The following is a 27,589-nucleotide window of genomic DNA, read 5'->3' on the forward strand; positions in this document are numbered from 1 at the left end:
ACATTATTTCCTGTGTCTTCTTGAAGTGCCCCTGTTTTGTTTTTAACTCTAAGGGCACCTTATAATCTGTGGTGGTCTGCTAATTTCATAATGATGTATCTTAAGAATAGGTTTTTATTTGTTGTGCTAATGAGTTGTACTCTGGGCCACCTTTCTGTCTCTCTCTCTCTCTCTCTCTCTCTGTGTCTCTCTGTCTCTCTGTCTCTCTCTCTCGGCTCTTAGTAGACATATTTTGGAATCTCTAGGTTGATATTTTTTTTGGTCTTACAACTTTTCTCTTACATATTTTGTCTCTTTACCATTTTATTTTCCATGAAATTTCTTAACTTTACCTTCAGATATTTCTATTGAATTGCATTTTGATTTCCAGTAGAGCATTCCATCATTGTTGGTGGGTTTTGTTTTGTTTTGTTTTACTGTATCTTGTTCTTACTGTATGAATGCAGGTACTTACTGAAATTATCTGAGTTTTTAATCTAGAACTTTATGTTTCTTCCAGGATGATTTGTCTGTATCTTGCTTTTTCCAGTGTTGTAGGCGTTCCTGAATTGTCTAGTGATTCTTGGTTTTTGTTCAAGTTGATGATGATAGTGGTGGTGGTGGTGATTTGATGAAACCTTAAGTGAAAGATTTTGAAAACTTTATGAGCTAGTATTTTTGAGACAGAGTCTCTCTCTGTCACCCAGGCTGGAGTTCACTGGCACCATCACAGCTCACTGCAACCTCCTCCACCTCCCAGGCTCAGGTGATCCTCACATCTCAGCCTTCTGAGTAGTTGGGACCGCAGATGCACACCACCACACCTGGCTGATTTTCATAATTTTTGCAGAGACATATTTTCTCGGTGTTGCCCAGGCTGGTCTTGAACTCCTGAGCTCAAGCAATCCATCCTCCTCAGCCTCCCACAGTGTTGGGGTTATAGGTGTAAACCACTGCCTCTGCCGAGCTAGTGGCTTTTATTTTAGACAACTGGGTGGGACACTGTGTTACACTGGAAGTTGCCTAATTACCAAAATACAGTAATATGCTGTGCAGCCCCAATTTTTTGATAGTATAGTCTATGTACGGACTTTAATTTTCTGTTTTATGTTCCATGTCTCCCACCCAACAGAAGACACATTGACTCTTCTAGAACATATTCTCTTCCTTGATAATTTCTATTCTAGTTTGCAGACATTTGATACAATCATTCTTTTGTTGATGGACTTCTTTTCCTTTTTTTTTTTTTTTGTTATTGTAGATTTAACCCTTTTATGCCTTTGCTATTATTTTAATAGGTGTCTCAGTGGGGAGAATAAATAAACAGATGTAATCGTGCTGCTCTCTTAAACTTTAAAGGGTTACATTTATCCAGGTACAGTGGTGCACACCTATAGCCCCAGCTACTCAGGAGGCTGAGGCGGGAGAACTGCTCGTGCTAGGAGTTCGAGGTTGTAGTGCCTGTGATCCCATGAATAGCCGCTGCACTCCAGTCTGGGCAATATAACGAGATCCTGTCTCTTAAAAAAAAAAAACTACCTTAACTTGGAAATACTATAATGGTATAACTAATGGATAATGTCTATAATAAGATGTCATATAGATATGCACACTTTATGTTACATGTGTTAATATCGTGTACTTTGTGAATATTTTATTGTAGATACTTTACCTACTTACTGGACTGTTTTATTTGCCATTCATAGTCCGCTTAGCAGTAAGGCAATCTAGGAATGATTTTTAGTAACTAGTGTTATAGGGAGGTTACATCTTTAACCATACCTCAAATTCTTTTTCACCAGCTAAGAAAAAAACTTTTTCAGAAGAGTTCCTAAAAAATCTTGTGCACCTCAATATAGGTTCTGTATGATGACTGAGAGTTTTAGCCAGGATACAATTTTATATAAAGTTAAATGTATTTATAATTGTATCAATAATTATAAACTTAAGTGGAAATGAAACAGATTCTGTAAAATTCATTTGGGAATGAAACTTCCATTTTTTTTAACAAAATAAGGAATATTTAATCAAAATAGATGAAACAGAAAACTCCATCAATTGCATTGATGTTTTCTCCCAGAATTTTGTTGTTTTTGTTGCTGCTGAGACCATATCACTCTGTCAGCCAGGCCAGAACGCAGTGATGTGATCATAGCTCACTTCAGCCTTGACCTCCTGGGCTCAAGCAATCCTCTCACCTCAGCCTCCTGAGTAGCTGGGACTTACAGGCCCACACCACTACACCCAGCTAATTTTTTTTTTTTTTTTTTTTTTTGGTAAAGATGGGGTTTTGCTATGTTGGCCAGGCTGGTCTTAAACTCCTAGCCTCAAGTGATCCTCCCACCTCAGCCTCTCAAAGTACTGGGATTATAGGTGTGAGCCACAGTACCCATCCCCAGAATTTTCTTATATAAATGTTCTAATTAGTATGTGAAACAGTCAAACCTGTTGTCCTTTGAGTCTACTGTCGGCCAAAATGGACCAAGTTATCTACAACTTGTGTGTTCCATTTACTACACCAAAAACTCTGGACAAGTTTACTTATTTGCTTTCTTAAGTATCTAAATGAGGACAGTGAAAAGCAAACTATAGCAGGCAATTGAAAAATGAATTCAAAACTTGAATTTGAATAACAGTGTATCATATGCGTTCATTTCATTGAGATCTTTTTCCCTCCTTTGTCTCCCAGGTTTGACCCTGTGGGCACTGCATAGGAGGTACAGGTAGCAAACAATCTAAGAGAAACCTCTTGTATCTAGCCAGAAAAGCAAGAAAAGGGGCCTTTGTGCTCCTTTTGCAGATTACACTGAAATAGTAGCAGCATAGGCCCCAAAAAAACTCTAGAAAATACCCATATCTCTGGCTAGAGGAAGTAGAAGATAGGACTGTTTTTCAACAAATCTGAGGGAAATCAACACCATTTTTCTGTCTTGCCACTTCTACTCTAAATGTGATCCCAGTCGTGGTATAAGTGCAGAACATTATGGGAGCCCCCAGTAACTTGGCTTTTCTAGTCGGAAGAACTAGAAAGAGAGACAACTGCAGGTTGGAAAGGCATAGGGGAAATTTTGAGAGCGATATAAAAGATGCTCCCTAATTCTACGTGTGGATCAAAAGAAGTCCTGGGTTCAGCCTTGCGCTGGACTCAACCTTGAGCATTGTGTGCACAACACAGACACAAAGAACCACAGCCAAGGTCTCAAGAACTGAACATCTTAAAAACCACCATCCAATTCCCAGCATGCGCTGAGCACAGACAAAAAGCATAACAAAGTCTTTGAAAAGTGAATTAATGTTGGAACTGCTGCTCAAAGAGGGCAAGATGGAACTTTTAGTCTGAACCTAAATAGGTTGAGTGCCTGCTAAAACGAAAACATTCTCCGGAGGATTTTTAACAGGACCTAAAATCTCTACAATATAATGTCCAAAATGTCCAGGATACAATCCAAAATTACTCAACATACTAATAGCCACGTAAAGCTGACTTTTTATTAAGAGAGAAGATAACAGATGTCAAGATGATCTAGATTTCGGAATTATCAGATAACACCTTTAAAGTGGCTCTTATAACCATGATCCTTGGACTAAAGATAAGTGTGACTGAAATGAATGGAAAGACAGATGTTTTTAGCAGAGAAATCTGCTATAAAATCTATAAAAAAGAACTAAATAGAAATTTTAGAACTAGAAAAATACAATATTAAAATTAAGTTTATCAGATGCTCAGTAGCTAAGTGGAGATAATAGAGGAAAGAGTCAGTGAGATTGAAGATAGACCACTGGAAGTTATAAAGTCTGAAGAACTGAAAGGAAGATTGAGGGGGTCAGAAAAAAACTGGATTGCATGGATCTGTGGGACAATAATAAAAGGTCTAAAATTTGTGTCATTGGGCTCCCAGAAGGAGAGGAAAAATACTGCTGTAAGACAAAATGTGAACAAATAATGCCTGGGACTTCCCATGTTAGGTATAAATTATAGATTCAAGAAGTTCATTGAATCCCAAACAGAAACTGAAAGAAAACCATATCATATCATATATTGTAATCAATCTGCTATAAATCAAAGATAAAGAAAAAATCTTTAAAGAAGCCAGAATAGAATGACACATTATATACAGGGGAACAAAAATTCAAATTATGGCAGATTTTTTCTTAGAAACTGTGGAGGACAGAGGAAAAAAAGAACTATCAACTCACCATTTTATGTCCAAGGAAAATATCCTCGGAACAGTATAGTAACAAGAGCAAAGTAAACTTTCAAAGGAAAACTAAGAGAATTTGCTGCTATCGGATCTACCCCAAAGAAATGCCAAGGAAGTTCTTCAAGGTAAAAATAAATTATACCAGAGAGAAATTTAAATTAAATAATGAAGGAAGGGCAAAACATAAAAATAAATAGTCTTCTCTGTTTTCTCAGCCATTTGCCAAAATAAATGCTAAATACCTGGGTAAATAGAGCAGACTGTTTTTCTTCTGCTGAAATTCTTTAACATATGTCTATTTACAGTAAAAAAAAAAAAAAAAAAAATTGGTAGATTATCATTGTGTTGTTGATGTAATACATATGGCCAGTATAACAGAAAGGGAGGGTAAGGAAGCCAGTAGTTGAAAAGCTGCTTTGTGTACTCTGAAAATATAGAAGTTGTTATGTATATTTTGAAAAGTTAGATGTATATTGTATACCAACCACTGCAGAGACGGTGGGGAGGAGATACTCACCTAAATATCTCCTGTATATAGGACTGATAAGTTATTACAGACTTTAACAATTTTGTAAATTAAATGAGAATACTAAACAACATTCAAATACAGGTTGAGAATCTCTAATTCACAATGCTCCAAAATCTGAAACTTTTTCAGCACAAGCATGACACTCAAAAGAAATTGTCATTGGAGTGTTTTGTTTTTTAATTTAGGATGCTTAGTCAGTATGTATTCTGCAAATATTCAAATATCTGAAAAAAAAAAAAAACATCAAAAATCTGAAACACTTACAGGCCCAAGCATTTCAGGTAAGGGGTACTTGACTGTAATCTGGAAAAAAAAAATGGAGAAAAGGGAAAACAGAAGCATGAAAAACAGACAATTTGAAAACAGGTGATAAAATGATAGACTTACAATCTAATCAAATCAATCATTACACTAATTGCAAGTAGTATAAATTATACTAATCTAAAGGGAGATATTGTCAAATGACATTTTTAAAAAGGATCCAACTATATACTCTGGATAAAGAGAGTATCTAGATAACACTCCACTTTAAAGAATATCCCAGCAGAATATGTATTTTATTCAAGAGCACATGGAACATTCACAGAGGTAGACCATATTCTGGACCATGAAACACTCCTTAACAAATTTAAAAGAATAAAAATCAGACTGGCATGGTGGCTCATGCCTGTAATCCCAGCACTTTGGGAGGCCAAGGCAGGTGGATCACCTGAGGTCAGGAGTTTGAGACCAGCCTGGCCAACATGGTAAAACCCCATCTCTACTAAAAATACAAAAATTAGCCAGACATGGTGGCATGCGTCTGTAGTCCCACCTAATTGGAAGGCTGGGACAGGAGAACTCCTTGATCCCTGGAGGTGGAAGTTACAGTGAGCTAAGATTGCGCCATTGCACTCCAGCCTGGATGACAGAGTGAGATACCATCTGGAAAAAAAAAAAATCATACAAAGTATGTTCTTAGATCATTAAGCTAGAAATCAAATAACAAAAATATCTAGGAAATCCCTAAATATCTAGAAATAAAACAACACATGGGCCAAGAAAATGTTTCAAGGGAAATTAGAAAATATTTCCAGTTAAATGAAAATACACCATAAAATTTGTGGGATGCAGGTAAAGCAGTGCTTAGAGGAAATTCATAGCATTAAATGCTTTTATTGGTAAAAAGTAAAGGTCTTCTGTCAATAATCTAAACTTCCACCTTAGGAAACTAGAAAATGAAGAGCCAATTAAATTCAAAACAAGAAGTTGAGAAATAATAAAGAGTAGAAATAAAAAGAATGCTATGCATAACTCTACAACCTAAATTTGAGAACTTAGATAAAATGGAATAACTCCTTGAAAGATACAAGCTACCAACACTGGCTCAAGAAGAAATAGATACCATGAATGCTCCCATATCTGTTAAAGAAATCAGGTTTGTAATTTTAAACTTTTGAGAAAGAAAACTCTGGGCCCATATGGTTTCATTGACAAATTCTACCATTTAAGGAATAAATAATACCAAATTCTACAATCTCTTTCAGAAATAAGGAACACTTCTCAGCTTATTCTATGAGGCTCACATTATCATGATACCAAAGAAAAGAAAACTTAGACCAATATCATAAGTATAGTTGTCAAAATTCTTAACAAAATATTAGCAAATCCAGCAATATATAAAAGGATAATGCATTGTTATGTAGTATGGTTTATTCCAAGAATGAAAAGCTGTTTGAATATTTGAAAAAGTCAATGTAATTCACTAATAATGACAAAAGAAGAAAAAAAACCACATGACAGCAAACACACAATATTTGGCAAAATTCTGCATGTATTTCTGTAAAAATTCTCAGCAAACTAAGAGTTGAAGGAAACATCATTAACCAGGTAAAGGGCATTTGCTAAAATCTACAGTTAATGTTATACTTAATGATGAAGGACCTATTGCTTCCCTGTAGAATCAGGAACAAGGTAAAGACGTCTGATTTTATCATTCTTATTCACCGTCGTACTGGAATTTCTACCCAGTGCGGGAAAGCAGGAAAATGTCATAAAAGACATACAGATTCTAATGCAAGAAATAAAACTATCTTTATCTGCAAACACCAGGTCATCTGTATAACAAATTTGTGGTGCCTACCAAAAAGCTTTTTGAACTAGTGAGTGAGTTTAGCAAGGTTGCCAGATACAAGATAAATGTACAACAGTGAATTGTATTTCTACATACTAGCAGTGAACAACTGGATATAAGTAGTATATAAAAACAGTGCCATTTGTAATATGATGAAAACAGTGAAAACATTTTGCCATAAATCTAACAAAATATATGCAAGATATGTAAGCTAAAACTAAAACATTGATGAAAGAATGTAATGAAGAACTACGTTAATGCAGAGATACCCATTGCGTTCAAGGATTGGATGGCCCAATATTGTTTCCATGTAATTTCTCTCCAGACATATCTACAGATTCAGTATAATCCTTCTCGTAATTCCAGCAGCATTTTTGTAGATAACAAACTGATTCTAAAATTATATGAAGGCAAAGCAATTGGAATAGCCAAAACAATTTCAAAACTAGCATAATTGGCTGATTTACACTGCATAATTTTAGGTATTCCTGTAAAGTTACACTAATCAACACTGTGTGGTTTTGAAGGACACATAGATAAGTAAGACAGAATATAGAGTCCAGAAATTCCCCTCCACACACAGGATGCAAAAACAATTCAGTAGAGAAAAACTAGTCTTTTCAATAAATGGTATGGAAGAGTTAGCCATATGCAAAACCTTTGACCTATGTTTCTCAAGTCTTTTACAAAAACTAACTCCAAATGATTCAGAGACTTAAATCCAAACCCTAAAAACAACAAAGCTTTTTGAATAAAATATAGGACAAAATCTTTGCAACCTTGAGATAGGCTACGAGTGCTTTAACACAACCCCAAAAGCATAATCCATAAAAGAAAAATCAGTAAATGGGACTTGATGAAAACTTAAAACTTTTGCTCTGTGGTGGATCCTGTTAAGAGAATGAAAACACAAGATACAGACTGGGAGAAAGTATTTGAAAATCACATATCCGACAAAGTACTTTTATGCTGAACACCTTAAGTTTTAAACTCAGTGTGAACAAACTTAACGTTTGTGTTTTGTTTTGTTTTGGTTTTTTTAATGAGCAAAGAATTTGACACTTCACCAAAGAACATATATATGTGACAGAAAAGCACATGAAAAGATATCTGACATATATTATCAAGGAAATGGAAAATAAAACCACAATGAAATATTACTGTACACTTATTAGAATGGCTAAAATCAAAGTAAGAACCATGAGAACATGGTAACTGCAAGTACTGGTGAGGATGCAGAGCAATTGGAATTCTCAAATATTGCTGGTGGTAATGCAAAGTGACACACTGCTTTTGGAAACCAGTTTGGCATTTTCTTATAAACGTACAATTACCATATGATCTAGCAAATCTAATCCTGAGTATTTACCCAAGAGAGCTAAGAACTGTGTTCACACAAAAAAGCTATGAGTGTGCATGTGTGTGTGTAGCAGATTTATTTATTTATTACTCAAAATTGGAAGTAACCCAAATGTCCTTCAACTGGTGAATGGATAAAAATACCCATATATTGGAGTGCTCCCCAACATAAAGGAATGAATTATTAATAAACAGCCACATGGATGAAACTCAGATGCATTATGCTAAGTGAAAGATCTCAGAATCAAAAGACTGCATAATATATGATATCATTTATATGATATACTGAAAAAATCAAAACTATAAGGACAGAGAACAGATTTGTGTTTTCTAGGGCATAGCAAGGAGGAGGGAGAGTTCAACTACAAAGAGACACTACAAAGGAATTTTTGGAAGTGATAGTAACTCTTCTGTGTTTTTATTTTGGTGGTGATTATGTGACTGAATGCATTTGTCAAAACTCATAGAATTCTATACCAAAAAAATGAATTTTACTGTATATAAATTAAAACATAAATGTCAAAAAGTGGAAACAAACTCATTTTGAGAGACTGCAATGTAAAAAGGGAGAGAGATTTACTATTTTATATTTTAAGAATTCAAAACAGTTTTCTGTTAAGCCTCATGTGCATGCCTCAGTATCAGGCAAACACTTCTGTTAACTCTGCCAAGGATAATAGGATTTAGAGCCAAAGGGACTCCTGAAAATTATTTTGTGCAACCCCATCATTTCATAAATAAGTAAACTGAAGGCTCAAGAGGCTAATTGTCTTCCAAGGCTCTAGATGTAGTTACTCTTGCTGCTTTCTAGATTTTCTCTTTGTCTTTGTCTTTCAGCAGTTTGATTATAATGTGACTCCATGTGACTTTCTGCATTTAACCTATTTGAGTTCATTGAGCTTCTTGGATGTGCAATTTTTTTTTAAATCAAATTGGGGAAGTTTTTACCTATTTTTCAAATATTCTTTCTTTAAACACCTTGGAACCAATGAGTCTTTCAGCCTGTGCTGAAAGGTTCTTTGTGCATGTTGCAGCTTGCCTTCAACACTCAGCCAGTCATTTGACATCTCTGCCTTAGCCTTCACTTTCTGCTTACCTAGAGCCTCAGGATTAGGCACAGATTAGTTAGGGCCTTCTCAGGCTATTCTGAGCAGGCTCACAGCCCTAAACGTATGTGTGACCTTCTGAATTCCCATGTATATGTCAGAGGTTTTTAAAGCTCTTCTGAATGTCTTGGCTCTCAGCTAGCTTTTCCTTTAAAGCCTTTTGGTTAGTCTGTTGTTTGTCCCAAATAATATCCCCTGTTTTGGGCATCCATGAAGTTAAAATACTTGCTTCTAATTGTTTTAGACAAACACATGCCCTGCCTTAGTTCTGGGAGAAGGCATTTCACATAGGGCTACCTCACAGACTCAGATTAAATATGACAGTTTTATAAGTGGAGTCTTCAGGGAATGATTAATTGGGAATTAGGCTTTGAAAGAGCCTCAACTGTGTTCCACTCCCTCTGGTGGCTGCCAGACGTTGCCAAGAATTCTGGCTGTTACTTTTCAAGGCTGCCACAGCGCTGGGGAGTGGAAAATGAGACTAGTAAGTTAAAATACCACAAATCTTGCTGTTCTTACAGAAATTCAGCCATTTTTCTTGAATAAACACTTCCGTGGATTGCTGCAAGCCTTGATTAATTGCCAGAATCTGAAATGGTTGCTTTTGACATTTTTTGTTCCCCAGGTTTTTGTTGCTTTTATGGAAGAGCAAAGTTTTGGAGGTTCTTCACCATGTTCAGTGATATCATCTCTTGTTTTTGCTTCTGGCCCCGCTTTCTTTCTGAAGCATCATAAGGATTAGAATGACCCTTGTGTTGTGTTGATGAGTTCTCTTTGTGACATGTTGAATGATGCTGTCTGTAGCACATCCAGGAAATGTCTAATTCACAGCTGAGTTTCAGAATCTGGATCTTGGTGTAGTCATCTATTTATAGATGATAGTTAAAACTATTAAAGTGGATTAAATAGCCTAAATAAAGCATTTATAATGAAATAACCAAAGAGCTTCTATATTTGAGTTGATAATTGCTACAGGAAAAAATGAAAAATCACTCATTATGCAAATTGGTGTCCCTATAAATTCATGGTCTCAAATCTCAACCAGTTTCTCAGAACTGCCTATCAATCTTCCTTGTCGGTTTTCTCATTAACTTAATTATTATCTAAACCTCAAGTCTTCTTATATCCCTTGTCACTCCCTTTCAACCTCCCTTACTCTCAGTTTTCTACTTCAAGGAAATTAAAGCACGACTTCTCAAATTATCATCTTTCCTCCCTTATTACAACCAGCCCTACTTATATGTGGATTCCACATCCTCAGATTCAGCCAACTAGAGATTGAAAATTTTTGAAAAAAATAACAATGAAAAATAATATAAATTAAATAATATAACAACTATTTATATTGTATTAGTCATAAAATTAATCTAGAGATGATTTAAAGTATATGGGAGGATGTGTGTAGGTTATATGCAAATGCTGTATCCACCATTTTATATAAGAAACTTGAGCATCAAATGATTTTGGGATCCACGGGGTCCTGGGACCAATCCTAGTGTATACCAAGGGCAGCTATGTACTTTCCCCCCCAGGTAAATGATACTGGAGAATTTAGGGTACTCATGAAAAGACTTTAGATATTCCATGCTGCATAGGTAAGAAAGAGAGTGTAGGACGGACTGATAGACTGGGACTCAGGTAGGGGTGTTGGTGGATTTCAGGAACTACATGGCTCTCAGTTTGAATAACTTGAGTCCTTAGATTCAAAAATGATTACAGTTAACCCTCGAACAACACAGAGGTGAGGCATGTCAACCCCCATGCATTTGAAAATTTGTGTGTAACTTTTGACTCCTCTAAAACTTAACTACTAATAGCCTGCTAGTAACTAGAAGCCTTACCGATCACAGTCAATTAACACATATTTTACATGTTATATGTATAATAAACCAGATTCTTAAAGTAAACTAGAGAAAAGAAACTGTTAAGAAAGTCATAAGGAATAAAAAATATATTTACTATTCATTATGTGGAAGTGGGTTTTCATAAAGGACTTTATCCTTGTCTTCAGATTACATAGGAATTTGCGGAGGAAGAGAAAGGATTGGTCTTAGGGTCTCTAAATGCCACACATTAAAAAATGTCCCTTTAGTGGGTTGAATTTTCTTCTAAAATATTGTTTAAATCCTAATCCTAGTATCTGTGAATGTGGCCTTATTTGGAAATAGGGTCTTTGCAGATGAAATGAAGTTAAAACGAAGCCATATTGGATTAGGGTGGGCCCTAAACTCAGTAGCTGATGTCCTTATAAGAGGAGAAGACACAGGGGAAAAGCCCAGGCAAAGACAAAGGCAGGGATTGAAGCAGTGCAGCTACAAACCAAGGAATGCCAAGGACTGCCAGCAGTCAGCAGAAGCTAGGGTGAAGCAAGAAAGGACTCTCCTCTGGAGTCCTTGGAGAGAGCAAGGCTGTACTGAGATCTTAATTTTGTACTTCTGGCCTCCAGAACTGTGAGAAAATAAATTTATGTTGTTTTAAGCCACCCAGTTTGTGGTATTTTCTTATAGAAGCCCCAGGAAACTAATACATTACCTTAATTTGCTCTTGAAATTAATTTTAATTTCTAAATATGGAGATATATTATCAAATGACAAACTTACAAATAGCATTAGTAATTTAAAAAGTATGTTTCATACATTATAGTAGCTTAGTTTCGAGAGTAGCAACTTGAAAAACAGATTTTAGGCAGAACTCTGACAGCTAGATAGCTGACTCTTGATAGGCGCTTCAGATACAGAAAGCTTAAAAGATCTGATTTATTCCACTCATCCATTCCAATCTGTCATTCCATTTGTAATCTCAGCAAATTTTTTCCAAGGGAAATTATTGTTAAGAATATTATAATAGTAAGTAGTGTAATGTAGTTTCTAAATATGAACATTATATTTAAATCCTTTTAAAAGGCTACATTTTCTTAATGTGATAAAGCATGATATTCTCTTAGATATTCTAGACAAAAGAAGCATTTTTTTCCTATACCCAAGTTTATTAAAAATTTCTTTATTAAAAATTACATTGAGATTTTCATGAAGAAATGAAATTTGAAATTTGTTCTTGACATACTTTGGATACTTGTAATGAAGATGTTTTACATACCTTGAGCCATATATTAGGTCAGCTATAATTTGTTGGGCTTTACATTTTTTATAAGGTTATATCATACGTAACTAGATTAGTTTTCTATTGCTCTCACAACAAATTACCACAAATTTAGCCGCTTAAAATAACACACATTTATTACCTCATAGTTTCTCTAGGTCAGGAGTTCAAGGGGGCTCAGCTGGGTGCTCTGCTTAGTTTCTCACAGAGCCAAAATCAAGGCATCAGTGGGACTGCATTCCTTACTGAAGGCCCTGGGGAGAAACTTGCTTCCAAAGTCATTTGAATTGTCAGCTAAATTCAGTTCCTTTCTGTTGTAGAATGTAGGTCCTTGTTTCCTTGCCAGCTGGCAGTTGGGAGCCAGTGTTTACACTTGGAGGCTGCCCACACTCCTTCTCATACTGTCCGTGTGGCCCCCTCCAGCAACAGCAGGGCATGTTTCCCCTCACACTTCTGATCTCCCTGATTCCAGCTAAAGAAAGCTCTTTGCTTTTAAGAGTTGATGTGATTATGCGCTACTGGATAATTCAGAATAATATCCTTATATTAAGCTCCATAACCTTAGCTAAATCTGCAAAGTCCCTTTTACCATGTTCCTTAATGTGAGAAACACATTCACCTGTCTGAATCCGAAGAATTCACTTGGAGACACAAAGAACAGCAAAAGCGAGACTTAATGGTGGTCTTGCAAGATCGGGTGTATGGTAGGCAGGCACACCCAGGGCAGTTACAGCAGTTAATTTATTGGTCAAGTATTATGGGGTTACAATCTTCCCGGACATTGTCTAAGTTTCATTATCCCCCTAATAAGGGTATAACCTTCCCTTCCCCGCTTAAGTTTTGATTTCCCAATAATGAAACTTTCTTCCCTTTTATGGGCTGACCCGTTCTCTACATTCTGCTTGCTCATTGTGACCTTCTAAGTGCATGAGCCGTGTGGTTTGTTACATCCGCAGGCTAGTTGCCAGTATTTAGATTTATCATGCCTTGAAAATAGATCATTTAAAACATTTTCTCACAAATTCCCTCCTCTTTTCTGTTTACTTCCTTCGGTCTCATTTTCGTCTAAATCCTTTTTGTCCTCAAATTGCTCTAGATGTCGTTTACTTTCTCCTTCATAGGAGAGTGAGTTTAATTTCATTTTTAATAGTAGCAGGTTGTTTTGCTGGTTATGTCATGGGCATGTGTTTATTAATAGCTGTTTTAATCTCTGTGCTAGTTCCCCCACACAAGGGATAATACAAAATCCCACTGCTATTAAGACTCCTGCCACAATTATGAGAGATGTAAGGATTGAAGCTACCATTCTTTCCATTTTCCAAACCAATCTTCTAGCCAGCCCATAAATGGGTCGTTCATTCCAGCATTTTCTGCCAGTTCATTGGCCAGAGTTGTTTGTCCTTGTAAAGCTTTTCTGATGGTCCCATCTGGGGCAGTTTTGTTGGCAATGAAAGTACGACATTTCCCACCCAGCATAACACATATGCCCCCTTTTTCTGCTAGTATCATGTCTAGCGCAAGCCTGTTTTCCCAGGCCATTTGGCTGGTGGCATTTAACTGGCTAGTCACCCCTTTTAGGATGTCCCGAGTATACTTGATGAATCTCTGTTGATTATAATAGATGTATGTAGTTAATCCAGTCCTCATTCTTAATAGTTGACCACCAGAAGAGTGCTGACTTAAACGGAGCTGCTATTTGGTTTTGGGCCTTAAATTCATTAGGCACCACCCAGGAATTCCTATAGAGTTAACATATATATTGGGATCAAAAGATATGTCAAATCTCTCTGGTTTTGGTGGCCGTGTGTATTTTCAGGTATCTTACGAAATACCGGGATGAAGGGAATGGCCAACTGGCCTAAGCACAAGTCCCAGTCCAATTGGATGGTAACAACTTATCCTCCTTTTTTCCCATAATACCACCAGACATCAGCTGTGGTATATGGAGAGCTGAGTAATTGCCATTGCCTGACTCACCTGTGATGCTTAGGATGTGGGTACAAGTTGAGAGTTCTCCCATGGGCTTATTGAACTCTGCCCCCTACCTAGAGAGGCAAGAGGAGTAGTTGATATTCCCTGTAGAGAATGAGGGGTTCTGACCCCTCTCTGCAATGCGGGAAAGAGCAATGACAGACTCTTACAAGTCTCATTTCCCCATGCATCATTGTCTTGGTATAGAGCCAACATGGAACGCATTCCGTCAGTATCATTATTCCATCCTAGGGGAAATGGAACCACCTGTGCCTGAGGTCCTCCCACAGCACATGCATAGTAATTACTCTTGTTCAGGGCTTGTACCAGAAATTTGACCCACTCAACCCAGGCATTCACATCCCCATACCCTCAGTTTTTGAGTTTTGCTTTACATCCTTTACCTCAATTATTTTTAGCCTTTGAGGATCATTATTTGGTGGACTAAAGTGTTTACTAAAGCCTGGGCTTGGAGTAGTACCAGGCACATGGAGGGTTGAGTTTTTGATGAGTTTAAGAATAAATCACCCTAAGGGGTCTTTCCCTGTGATGTCTGCCCCTAACGCATATAACCAAGACTCTTCCAGAACTGGGGCCAGTCCATGTTTTCTTTTCAGATTTTTCTCAGAGTTAAGGGTTCCTCAGGTGACCCATGCACTTTCCACTGGTATTTTCCCCACCTTTCCAGGGTCTCCTTTACCAGTCCCTTGACTTGAGTATAGTGAGTCCACCTCATGCAGCTGTTTACATGATTGTCTCAGTGGTCAGGAGCACTTGATAGGGACCTTCCCAGCTTGGGTGGAGCTTGTCTTCTTTCCAAGTCTTAATCTGCACCAAATCACCAGGCTGAAAGTGGTGAACCATGAACTCAAGAGGAGAAGTTTGAGTCAGAGGTCCTTTTAACCTAAGGGATGACAGGGTGGAGTATAGGGCCAGTATATAGTTTCTTTAAGAATTGATCCTTGGTTTCCATAGCCAGAAGATCTGTAGCTCTGCCCAAATATGGGAGCCCATATAATGACTCATAGAGAGACAATTCCAAGTCTTTTATTGGGGCTTTTCTAATCCTAAGAAGTGCTATTGGGGGGCATTTGGTACAAGGTATTTTAGTTTTTAAGATGAGTTTGATGGTATGCTTTGTGAGAGTTTGATTCATTCTTTCTACCTTTCCAGAGGAAGGGAGATGCCAAGGGGTGTGATAATCCCATGTAATTTGTAAACCTTCCGTAATTCACCTTAACACCCTTGAGGTAAAATGACTCCCATTGTCTGAATTAATATTTTCCACCAGTCCAAAGCTAGGTACAATCTGTTTTAATATTATTTTGACCACATTCCCAGCAGTGGCTGTTGGAAGGGGAAAGGCTTCTACCCAGCCTGAAAGATAATCTGCTATCACTAGTAAATACTTTAGTCTTCCTACTTTGGGCATTTCTGTGAAATCTACTTGAATGCTTTGAAGTGGTCTTACTCCGGGAGGTCTTCCTCTTTTCTAATCACCTTTTTGTCTATCTTTTGACAAGTTACACAATTTCCACATGCTTGTTTAGCAAGAGTATAAATCCCTACACACCCATAATTTCTAAGTATTGTATCACACAAAGCCTGGGGTCCCCACTGACTCCATTTGTGTAATATAGATATTAGTTTTCTTCTTAGGGGTTTACTTATTTCAGGAAGTACCCTTTTGCTATCTTCAGTCTGAGTGACCCCTGTCCGGTCTAATTCTTCCTCTTTCTCTCTGGTAAACTGGGGCCTTAATACTAGCTGAGGGATGTCTGGGAGCAGGCTATGTAGTCTAATTTCTTTGTCCAGAGAAGCTTGCTTAGCAGCTTCATCTGCAAGCTTGTTTCCTGTAGCTTCTATAGTGTTCCCTTTCTGATGACCATTTACATGAACTATGGCTACCTCTGCTGGAAGCAGGAGGCTTTCTAAAACCTGTTTGACCAGTTCCCCCATTAACCAGTTATTTTCCCCTGCTATTTATTAGACCTCGCTCTGTCCAGATTTTATCAAAAGTGTATACTACCCCATAAGCATATTTAGAATCAGTATATATAGTGCCTTCTTGGGCTTTAAGGAACTTTATGGCCTGGTTAAGACCATATGATTTACAGATTTGGGCTGACCAGCCATTAGGTAATCTACCTTTCTCACATAAGGAGTGTTTATTACCATCAGTGACAGCATTGCCATCTATCACTTGTCACGACTCATCCACAAACAGCCTTATCCCATCATGTAGTGGAGCTTCCCTAAGGTTTGGTCCTACTTTAGTTTATTATTCTATGATATCTAAGCAGTTCTGGTCTGATGTCTTTGTTCTCCTCTCCTTTCCATAGGAAATTGGCTGCAGTTAGGCAGATATTTATGGTTACAAGCAAATAATTTTTTTTCTTACTAATATGGCTTCATATTTTAGAATCTGAGAATCTGTTCAAACTATCTCCCGGCTCTTGGTTAATATATTCCTGACCTGGTATAGGGCACTTACTATTAGGGCCCCACCAAATGTTAACTTTCCACTCTCCTAGCAGCAGGGCTGTGGCAGCACTGCTTGCACACATTTGGCCTGCCCCCGAGAGACAGGATCAAGAAGCTTGGAGACAAAAGCAACAGATTCTCTCTTTCCTCTCCAGGTTTCAGTGAGGACCCCAAGGATGATCCACTGTTACCAACAGATGGAATGGTTTCTCTAAAGATGGGAGGGCCAGGACCGGGGCTGAATGAGGGCCTGCTTTAGCTCTTTCACCACCTGAATTTCCTTTGAGGACAATGCAGGGGATCAGGTTCTTCTAGTAACTTGATATATAGAATCTTTGTCTTTTGAGCATATGAATCAATTCATAACCTATAGTAGCCAGTTAAATCTAAAAATTTTTGGAGTTCTCTCTTTGTCTTAGGCAAAAGCAGACCCACTATTCCCAGTATTCTCTCTGGGTTTATTCTTCACGTCCCTTCACTAATCAGATGTCCTAAATATTTAACTTCTTTTTCTACAAACTGCAGTTTGTTCTTAGAGACTCGCAATCCCCTTTCTCTTAGGAAATTAAGCTTGTGGTGTCTTCTGATACCTCGGCCTTCCTCTCCCCAGAAATTAAAAGATTATCTACGTATTGTAACAACTGTGTTCCCCTGGAAGGTTGAAATTATTCCAGGACTTTTTCTAAGATTTGACCAAATACGTTTGGGGCTTCCGTGAAATCTTGTGGCAGCACAGTCCAGGGGTACTGTTGTTTTCTCCTAGTTATAGAATCTTCCCATGCAAAGGCAAAGAGTTTCCCTACTCCTAAAGTCTAGGGGACATGCCCAGAATGCATCTTTTGGATCCACCACATTGAACCACTTAACGTTCATAGGGTATCTTACTAAAGAGGGTGTAGGGGTTAGGCACCACAGGGTGGTAGGTCTGGACAATTTGATTTATAGCCCTTAGGTCTTGCACCAATCTATACAACCCGTCAGGCTCTTTGGGAGAATTGGAGTATTGTAACATGCAGGGTTCTAATTGTCCATCATTAATCAATCCCTCTATTACCAGTTGGAGACCTTTTCTCCCTTCAGTAGAAATGGGATATTGTTCTCTGCAAACTACTTCTGGTTGTTTTAGTTTAATCTGTAAGGGTGTGATTTTTAACCCTCTGTTGCCTTCTCTAACCCTCACAAGGGGATTAATTTTTCTTTCTTCCTCCTCTGTTAGGAGGCTCATCATTACTTTTATTTGTCCTTCCTCTATTCCTAATCCTAAACCCAATCTCACAATCAGGTCTCGACGCAGGAGGTTAGTTCCTACTTCAGGAACATATGAGTGACCCCTCAGTTTGTTTTGGTCCTGATGTAATTAACATTTTCTTAAATATTAGAACCTGAAATCCCTCCCCTTTTATCCCTGATACTGTCAATTTTTCCTTACAGAGTACCCCTTGGTGAATTAGGGAGGAGTGAGCTGCCCCAGTATCAATCAAAATGTCACTTCTTCCCTCAGGTCCCACCTTCACATTTATTGAGGGTTCCTGGTGGGACCTACTCAGAAGGAGCTCCTGCCCCCCCTCCCCCCCTGCCGGTTGTCTTCATCAACCGTCTTGAAGGGTATCACCTTTTCTTTTTTCCATTTAGGATATCCTCTCTTAAAATGTGCTGTCTTTCCACACTTGCAACATCCACTCATAGTCTTAGGACCTTTTCCCTGCATTTCCCTTCTTTCTTCGTGTCAAAGTCTATAATTCCCTTGTTTCCTAAGTGGGGGATCTTGATGTAACCCTTTTCTGAATACCTCTTCCACAGTGGAAACCATGATTTTTGCTTTTTGTTTCTGCTTCTCCTCCTTTCTCCTTACAAGACCTTCTGAGTTTGCCTCAGTAAATCCTCAGTTGGTTTCTCTTTCCATCCATCAATCTTTTATAATTTTTTGGTAATGTCAGGCCAGCTCTTAATTACAAAGTTAACCTTCAAAAGACGTTGCCCTACTGGGTCCTCTAGATCTAATCTGGAGCATTTTCTCATCTGATCTCTGAGCCTATGTAGGAATGCAGAGGGAGTTTCCTCTTTTGCTTGTTGAATCTTGAATGTGTCCTACGAGTGGATTCCTTGATCCCTTTAATTATCAGTTCCCGAAGGTCCTATATTTGGGCGCAGTCCCTGGGATCATTATTGTCCCATTCAGGATTAACATTTGGAAATTTTTGTTCGGCTGGTGAGACTCCTTGCCTGGTAGGGTGTTGCCTCTCCCAGATGGTCATGTCCACTCTCCTAATCATTCCCCTTTCTTTTCCTATGGACAGGATATTCTTGATGGACATCATTTCAGCCCAGGTATAAAAACTGGATCCTAGGAATTGGTCCAGATGGTCTGCTAAACTGAGGGGATCTTCTGGGAGTGGTTTCATTTTTTTCTTGAAATTCCTAATTTCAGTATAAAAGGAGCATTTACAAAGCCAGTCTCTCCCTGTCCCGTGGGAACTCCCCTAAGAGGGAACATGCTAGGTGCCTACTGTGTGGAAGGAACAGGGAAGTTCTCAATATCCCTCTTACAGTGTTCTAGTTCTTTTCTTAAATTTGGATAAGGATTTAGAGGAACAGTTGGTTTAACCTCCATGGTATCCAGGTCTTTCCTCTTCTAACCCTCTTGCTTCCCCTTGACTTTCCTGTCCCCTATTTTTTGAGAGGTATGGAGGGGCATGCATGACAGGAGGTCCCAGGGCTTTTCACCGGGTGAGGGGTTTTTACTAGGCTCTTTTTCTTCTTTAAGCGGGAATATGGGGGCTAATTCCTTGGTCCAGCAGAGAGCATAACCCATCTCTTCTTGTGAGATTGGGGTTTTATTATTCACATAGAGAATTAAAGCTTGGCACACCCAATTTTTAATCTGAGCCAAACTTAGGCCATAGGACTATCCTGGTAAATGTCAGAGGGAGTCTCTTTGGCTCCCTCTTTGCCTTGTCCCCTAGGCCTGGAATTTCGGTTTCCCATTTTCAGTCAGTCTGTGTCTGAGCTTTTCCCTGTGTTCTCAGCACCCCCTACTGGAGGTTTCTTGCACACCCCGAGAATCACTTCATCCATTCTCCCACCATTCTTTGTCCATTTTCCTCATGGGAGAACAGAACCATGGATTGAGACTCTGCTCTTGCTTCAAATCTAGGGTACATCTCAGTCACACTCACTCAACTTCTGAAAATGCCCAACCACCAAGACAGTACTTATAGTCCAATTTTCCTCCCTTGGCGCCTACACAAGGTTGCCTGGTTACTGCAGTGCCTGCTTTTCTCCCTGTGTCACCTCTGCTGCCTCCTGAATAACAGTCTCAGGTTTGTCTGTGGCTTCTGTGGGGAGCCAGGACGCCCGGACAGAGCGGGCCGCCTAAATCGGGTGGGACGCCTCTCCCCTCTCAGCTGGAGTCCCACTCCATGCACGTACAGAGATCCCAGACAGGCCCCCAGGTTTGTGAGACATACACATTCACCTGTCCAAACCCAAAGAATGGACTTGGAGACACGAACAATGGAAGCGAGGCTTTTAATGGTGGTCTTGCAAGATGGGGTGTCTGGTAGGCAGGCACACCTGGGGCAGTTATAGCAGGTAATTTATCTCCTAGCATGCAGTGCTTACTGCCACCTCCACCCCCCAGGTTCAAGTGATTCTCCTGCCTCAGCCTCCCAAGTAGCCGGGATTACAGGTGTGCACCACCACACCCAGCTACTTTTTTTTGTATTTTTAGTAGAGACAGGATTTCACTGTGTTGGCCAGGCTGGTCTCAAGCTCCTGACCTCAGGCGATCCACCCACTTCAGCCTCCCAAAGTGCTGGGATTACAGGTATGAGCCACCGTGCCCAGCCTAAATACTTTTTTTTTTTTTTAAGTAGGCCACTACCTCCACCTTTGTACAGAGAAATTCCAGGTTCCTCCTGTTGGAACCTAGCTAGACCCTGGAGTAAGATACCAAGACCAGGCTTGCCAAGTGTGGCTTCGCATAGAGTTTGTGTCTGACCTGGGGTCAGGGCCTTGTCTGCACACTTTTTTTTTTTTTGAGACAAGGCCTGGCTCTGTCATCCAGGCTAGAGTGCAGTGGCTCACTGTAGTCTCAACATTTGCATTACATGTTGATTTATGTAATTAATGGATGGTGTTGCTTATTATCGATTGATCATGAATCTTGCCACTTGACAAATTTATTCTAATTGTTTATTTTCGCAGATTTTTAATGTAAATAATAATAACTGTAAATAATAATATATTTCAATTTTTTTTCCTTCCAATGATTGTACCTCATTTCATTTTACTGTCTTATATGTAGGCTTGGTAAGAATATTTCATATTATGTTGAAAATAGTAATGATATATATAATAGCACTCTTATCTTGTTCCTGATGTATAAAGTAATAGTTCAGAAGTTTCTCCATTAATTATATGTAGGGGTATAGGGTGCCAATGACTTTTAGCAGGTAAAAGAATAAATTTTTATTCCTGGTTTGCCAAGAGTGCTTATCAAAATGTGTTAAATTTTATCACATTGTTTTTATGCTTCTGTTGATCTTTTTTTTTCTCTCCTTTAACTTTATGGGATCTTAAGTCATACAAAGTATTGTATTTTTGTGTAGTCAGATTTGTCTGTTCTCTCCTTTATAGTTTCTAAATAACCTGTTGTACTTTTTAAAGTATCGCCAAGCTCTAGGTTATAGAAATGTTTTCCCTTTTTTTTTTTAATACTTGGTTTTAAATCTTTATAGCATATATTTTGGTGTGTGGTATGACACGGAGGTGCAACTTTTTTGTGTTACTTCACATGGATGTTTAATACAATATTGTATTGAGTGCAGTGGTCCTGTAAATTTTAATATTTGTTTATAACAATAATAAGGAAGACTGATGGTTTTTTCAAAGGGTATGAAAAAGTAAAAGCACACACGTAAAGAAAAAGAGAATATAAAGAAAAAGAGTATCTGATGTGGACCAACTTGAGCCTATAGATTTTTTATTGGTGAGTCAAAAGCAGGGCCAAGAAAAGAAATTATCCAAATTGAATTTTCTTATTGTATTAGTCTGTTTTCACGCTGCTGATAAAGACACAATTCCACATGGCTGGGGAGGCCTCACAATTATGGCAGAAGGCAAAGAGGAGCAAATCACATCTCATGTGGATGGTGGCAGAAAGAAACAAAAAAGACACAAAAGCAGAAATCCCCGATAAAACTGTCAGATCCTGTGAGAATTATTGACTGCCGCGAGAACAGTATGGGGAACCCGCCCCCATGATTCAGTTATCTCCCACTGGGTTCCTCCCACAACATGTGGGAATTATGGAAGTATAATTCAAGAGAGATTTGGGTGGGGACACAGAGCCAAACCCTATCACTTATTATCCACGTTTTATCGGACTGGGAAAACAACATTTCAGTCCCTTAAGTAACAATTTTAGAGGGAAGATCTACAGCTAACAGTTATTCATTGAGCACATCAGGATAAACCAGTTAACCGAATTTTGATATGCCTCATTTATTATACACAAAAACAAAATGGCTTTTTTCTTTTTAGTTAACATTAAACTAGCTTTTATTCCAAAACAAAGAAGTTGGTCCAGTAGAACTATGTTATATTTTGAAGAAAGCATATTTAAGAATTTCTTTGGACAACAGAAACTAAGTGTTATCTTATGAAACCTAAAAACTCTATTAAATTCTAAATGTAGCATGTGCCTGCCTCCCATTTTTGCCTTGTAAAGAACTCAGTACACTATTAAATTATTAACTTAGTTTATTTGAAATAGTTCTAAGATATTTCATGCCACCATGATTAAAACTAAAACCCAGGTTAGCAGTTTGGAAGAACAGTGGACATGAGCCTTGAACATTATATATATTTGTTACATCTGATAGAGATATTTTAAATTGCCTGCTAAAAACCCTCTTGCTTTGTAGATGGGAAACTGAGGGTCCGGTGGCTATTTACTTGCTCCAGCTTTTATTTCCAGTTCATAGCAGAAGCAGGACTTAAACTTCAGGTCTTTTTGTTGCAATCACGTGGTCTTTCTCTTTGCATTGCTTGTTTCATAACATTTTTAAATAAAATATTTTGCAACTAGTGAAACTGTACAAAAAGGAAGATTGTTAAAAATTATAATTTCACTTAAGTAAAATGTGTATAACTTCATTTACTGTTTTTCTATGTAGGTGAAAAGAGATTTGAATGCCCGGAATGTTCTAAAAGGTTTATGCGGAGTGATCATCTCTCCAAACATGTCAAAACGCACCAGAATAAAAAAGGTGGTGGGACAGCTCTTGCCATTGTTACCTCGGGAGAACTGGACTCATCTGTTACAGAGGTGCTTGGCTCCCCAAGAATTGTCACAGTTGCAGCCATTTCTCAAGATTCGAATCCAGCAACTCCCAATGTTTCAACCAACATGGAAGAATTCTGAAAAGTTATTTATAACAGAGACCTCTAGTGCTGCACTTGTTTACACACCTTTGAAATCTGGAAATGGGCTGGTCAAGTGGATTACAGAGTAGGAAATTATGTTTTCATTCTTGGCTTCTTTAAGTATTCCAGGGTTTGGGGTCAACACATGAAGAGTTGAATTTTAAAAAATACAAAAAGTAAACTGATGTACTGGAAACAGAAAAGTATTTCCTCCATACTATAAGTTGTAGTTGTTTGGAAATATATCACATAACCTTTAGACAGAATCTTCCCATCTCTTAATATCATTTGTTAACATGTTTAAAAAGACCTTAGTAGTTTGCAGGCTGGACCTTAATTGAACTTATTTTCTTTGAAAGTACTTTGTTATAAATTCAGTCAGTAACAATTTACGTGTTTTCTTTTTCTCTATAGCACAGAAAACAGATAGTTAACTGATGATAGGGATAATACCGTATTTCCTTAGCTTGATTTTTGGAAAATCAACCGAAAATAGTTTTGGCCGTCTTTTCTAAATGTTAGAAATTCTTCAACAGCTGAATTAGGTAAGTTCCAAAACAGTAATCTGAGATACATCTCAGATCTTTATTACCACTACATTATAGTAGTGTGTATGCAGACAATCAGTGAAGTCCAATTACTTTCTCCATTTGGAGACACAAGAGGAACTTAGAGTTAAATCTTAGGTTAAATTTAAGGTTGACACCTTAGGAAAATGCTGGGGAAAAAATGTTAAAACAAAACTCATCATAGCTTCAGAAAAATAAAATGAGGCATCTTAACATGCAATGTTCTGAAGTTAGGATTGATTATATTCCTAACCGTAGGTTGAACCACAAAATTTCATTTAATATGTTTATATTGGAAATATTTGCATAGAGTGTAAATTGTTCTGTAGTTTCGTATTTTGTAAATATGAGTTATGTTGACAATGTGCAGAATTCTTTATGCTTTGACTTGGTAGCCAAAGAAAGAATTATACTTTTTTCCAAGGCCAGCAGAAAATTATCTTTTAACTACATTGTAATTCTTGTTTTCCTCTACTAAAAATTGGCCAGTTCCATTTTATTTCTAGTGCTGTGTTAGAAGGTAATTAGAAATTATAACACAGTGATGTTTTTATGTTACATCAATAACTGAATTTTCCCTAAAAATTAGCCTAATATATAATAGATATATTATGAAGCAAAACTTTTATTTTTGAAAAGGCAGAATAATTTTCAGTGAAGTAAGTGACTAAAGAAAAAAAATATATGGTTTATGCAAGGGTCTTACAGGAAAGGGTCTTTTTTTTTTGAGATGGAGTCTCGCACTCTTGCCCAGGCTGGAGTGCAGTGGCACGATCTCAGCTCACTGCAAACACTGCCTCCTGGGTTCAAGCGATTCTCCTGTCTTAACCTCCTGAGTAGCTGGGATTACAGGCGCCCACCACCACCACTGGCTAATGTTTGTATTTTTAGTAGAGATAGGGTTTCGCCATGTTGGCCAGGCTGGTTTCAAACTCCTGACCTCAGGTGATCCGTCCACCTCGGCCTCCCAAAGTGCTGGGATTACAGGCATGAGCCACCGTGCCCAGCTAGGAAATGGTGTTGTTAGGAAAGATGGCCAAAAGTTTCATATGAAAAAATCTGGATTATACCAGTAACTTAAATATTAATAAGGATATTTTATGTTTTAAAAAAGTATTTACACAGAATCATAATCAGTGAAATTGACCATTTGAAAACTAAAGTTTTTACCTACCTGCTCAATTTATTAACATCATTACTTTGGGGACTGTTTGAATATAGGTACGTGTTTTCTTGTGCATTCTCTATAATTTCAGGAAAAGTACTACTCATGCGAATTATCTTCCAAAATTGTGATGTTTCTTGTATTTTTGATGAAGGAGAAATACTGTAATGATCACTGTTTACACTATGTACACTTTAGGCCAGCCCTTTGTAGCGTTATATAAAACTGAAGGTCTTTTGTGCTTTCAGTTTGTATAAAAAAGCTTTGAGATTAAAGGAAAAAAAATTTTTACACTGTGGTTATAAATTTCAAGTTTCTTAAAGCTTTTGTAGACTTGTAACAGAGTCTTTAAATTTTAGTTGGATTTTGTAAATTGTTTTGTATATTTTATTTAATGTACTCTTAACAACTGATGTATCTGGCTTTAAAACATCAGAATTGGTTTGTTGTTTTGTTTGGTACAGAGGAGCATTTGGTAGTGTTAATTTTAATTTTATTATATAGGAGCTGAAACATCAAATATATATTTTATCTATCATTATGCTACACAATCAGTGCTATAAATTTTTTTACGCAAAGAAACTTTCTTAATGTTTTAATCATGTTTCCTCAGAGTGACACTTTTTGTTGTTGTTAATACCAAGTATGAACACTCTGCATCATTATTCCATGAACCAGTTCTAATGCAAACCTATGTATGTCCATTAGAAATGGAAGTTATTTTTTAATCAACAATGAGGCCTATTATAAATTTATCAAATGAATCTGGATAGCTTTATAGCATATAAAATATGTTAATTTGTGTTAGCAGGTGCACATTTCACCACTGAAATTAGAAATATTTTGACAGTCTGTTCTGCATACCATTCTGAGTCTACTTTTCTGTCTTTAGAAGAATCGTAAATTTCAATGTCCTTTATTTGACTCAGTGGGATATAGCTGTTATAAGTAATAGGGCACAGATGTGCAGTAGAGTCTTGTTTAATGGCATTTCACTGTTCATTCCCTTTACCACCGTTATAAAACTTTTCTTTATTGTAATTATCAGTGCAAAGCTATGTATTTATCATGGTAAAACTCCAGTGTTAGAATAGTTTTTTCTTACAGTATACTTTCTTTGGTTAGGTTTGTGTATGTGTTGCTGATTACATTAGAACTTGATGTTAAGTCATTATTTATCACACTCTCATGAGAGCAGTAATAAAAATGTGTAATCTAGGAGAAAAAGTTAATTTGTCAAACTTAGATAAGCATGATGTTTAGGTCCTATTTTTCAATTTTATAACTGTTTTATTGCAACAATATTTGTATTTAAGTCTCCATTTTAATGCCTTGTGGTGTTTTTTTATGCATGTCACTAAGTTGTCATCCCACATAAATTGATGTGCAGCATAGGGTATTAAATCTACATAATGATTTTAAAACAGAAATAGTTGATGGTAAAATGTAAATGTTTTGCAAAAATTCCTTATAAAAAGTTTTGTAGTAACATTTCACTTGTAAATTTTTTTTGTAAAAAAAAAAGAAAATGAAAAAAAAAGAAGAATCCAGAAAAAAACCTGTTTCCCATATTCTAGAATTTAGACAATTATTCTGCCAGCAAAGCCTCTGGGGCTGTAATTGACATTTTTACAGTGCTGATTTGTATAAAATTTGTTTTTTGTGGATTTGGAAATAAAATCATGTACAAGTTGTTGCCTGCAATAACAATTGCAAGTAACCTATTAAAAATTCCCTTGAGTTTAACATGTTTCATTTAATTATGTATACTATAAAACAGCAATAAATTATTTGAACTATCAACCTTCTTATCATGAACACTGGAGAGTTAAATGCTTCTCACTGGAGAACACATTGGCAACCCTTCATAATTCCTCGTAGTGAGATCTGGTCACCATTTATCTGAACATACCGCCAAAGAACACCAATTCAAATTGCATGTTAATTTGTAGCCATTGCTCTAGACATTTATGGAAATTAAAATTTGATTTAGAGACACTTTTTACTTAAATATTTTAAGCAATCAATGTTAGGAAATTGTAGGAAGACCTGAAAACGAAAAACATAATTAAAATATTATTTAAGCTCACAGAATCACTGAGAAGCAATATAGGCCACATAGATGCCACAAAGACGACAAGCAGAAACTGTCTTTTCCTCCTGGGAGAGCCCTAAAAATCTCATGAAGACCTTTAGTAACGTGATGAATACATTATTGTAACAACTTCAGCTAACACATTTCCAAACTCAACAGCAGATACAGACATAGCAAAGCGAGGGTTTGGTGGCCAGGGTGGCGGGGGTAGGATGTTAGGCCACAAGAAAAGTACTCTGGCCCACTGACAGAAGACTCCAAAGACTCTAGGTTTTAGGTAGTAAGCAGGGGCTATAAGGTGTTTGGATAGAGAACCTTGTACAGCAATGTCCTAAAGGCATAGTTATGTTACAACTTTGTAAAATAATTTGTTAATAACAGTGACTGAATCAAAGAATTTGTTACTCTGTCAAATAAGACAGGAATTGTCAAAGGATGTTTTCTATCCAAAGTAAAGATACACTTCAATTACCTGAAAAATTCGCATTA

At 37.3% G+C, this 27,589-nt stretch overlaps 1 protein-coding gene across 1 annotated transcript in view; it reads left to right on the forward strand.

Annotated features, from left to right (window-relative positions):
- Positions 1-26,517, forward strand: part of SP4 (Sp4 transcription factor) — an 83,183-nt gene extending 56,666 nt beyond the window's left edge. Inside the window, exon 6 of the mRNA XM_011973912.1 lies at positions 23,022-26,517. Within this exon, the coding sequence (XP_011829302.1) occupies positions 23,022-23,269 (248 nt within the window). The 3' untranslated portion in view covers positions 23,270-26,517. The remainder of the gene's footprint in view (positions 1-23,021) is intronic.
- The last annotated feature ends 1,072 nt before the right edge of the window (positions 26,518-27,589 follow it).

This window comes from Mandrillus leucophaeus, unplaced genomic scaffold, assembly GCF_000951045.1.
Source record: "Mandrillus leucophaeus isolate KB7577 unplaced genomic scaffold, Mleu.le_1.0 Scaffold140, whole genome shotgun sequence".
In the NCBI taxonomy this organism is placed as follows: domain Eukaryota; kingdom Metazoa; phylum Chordata; class Mammalia; order Primates; family Cercopithecidae; genus Mandrillus; species Mandrillus leucophaeus.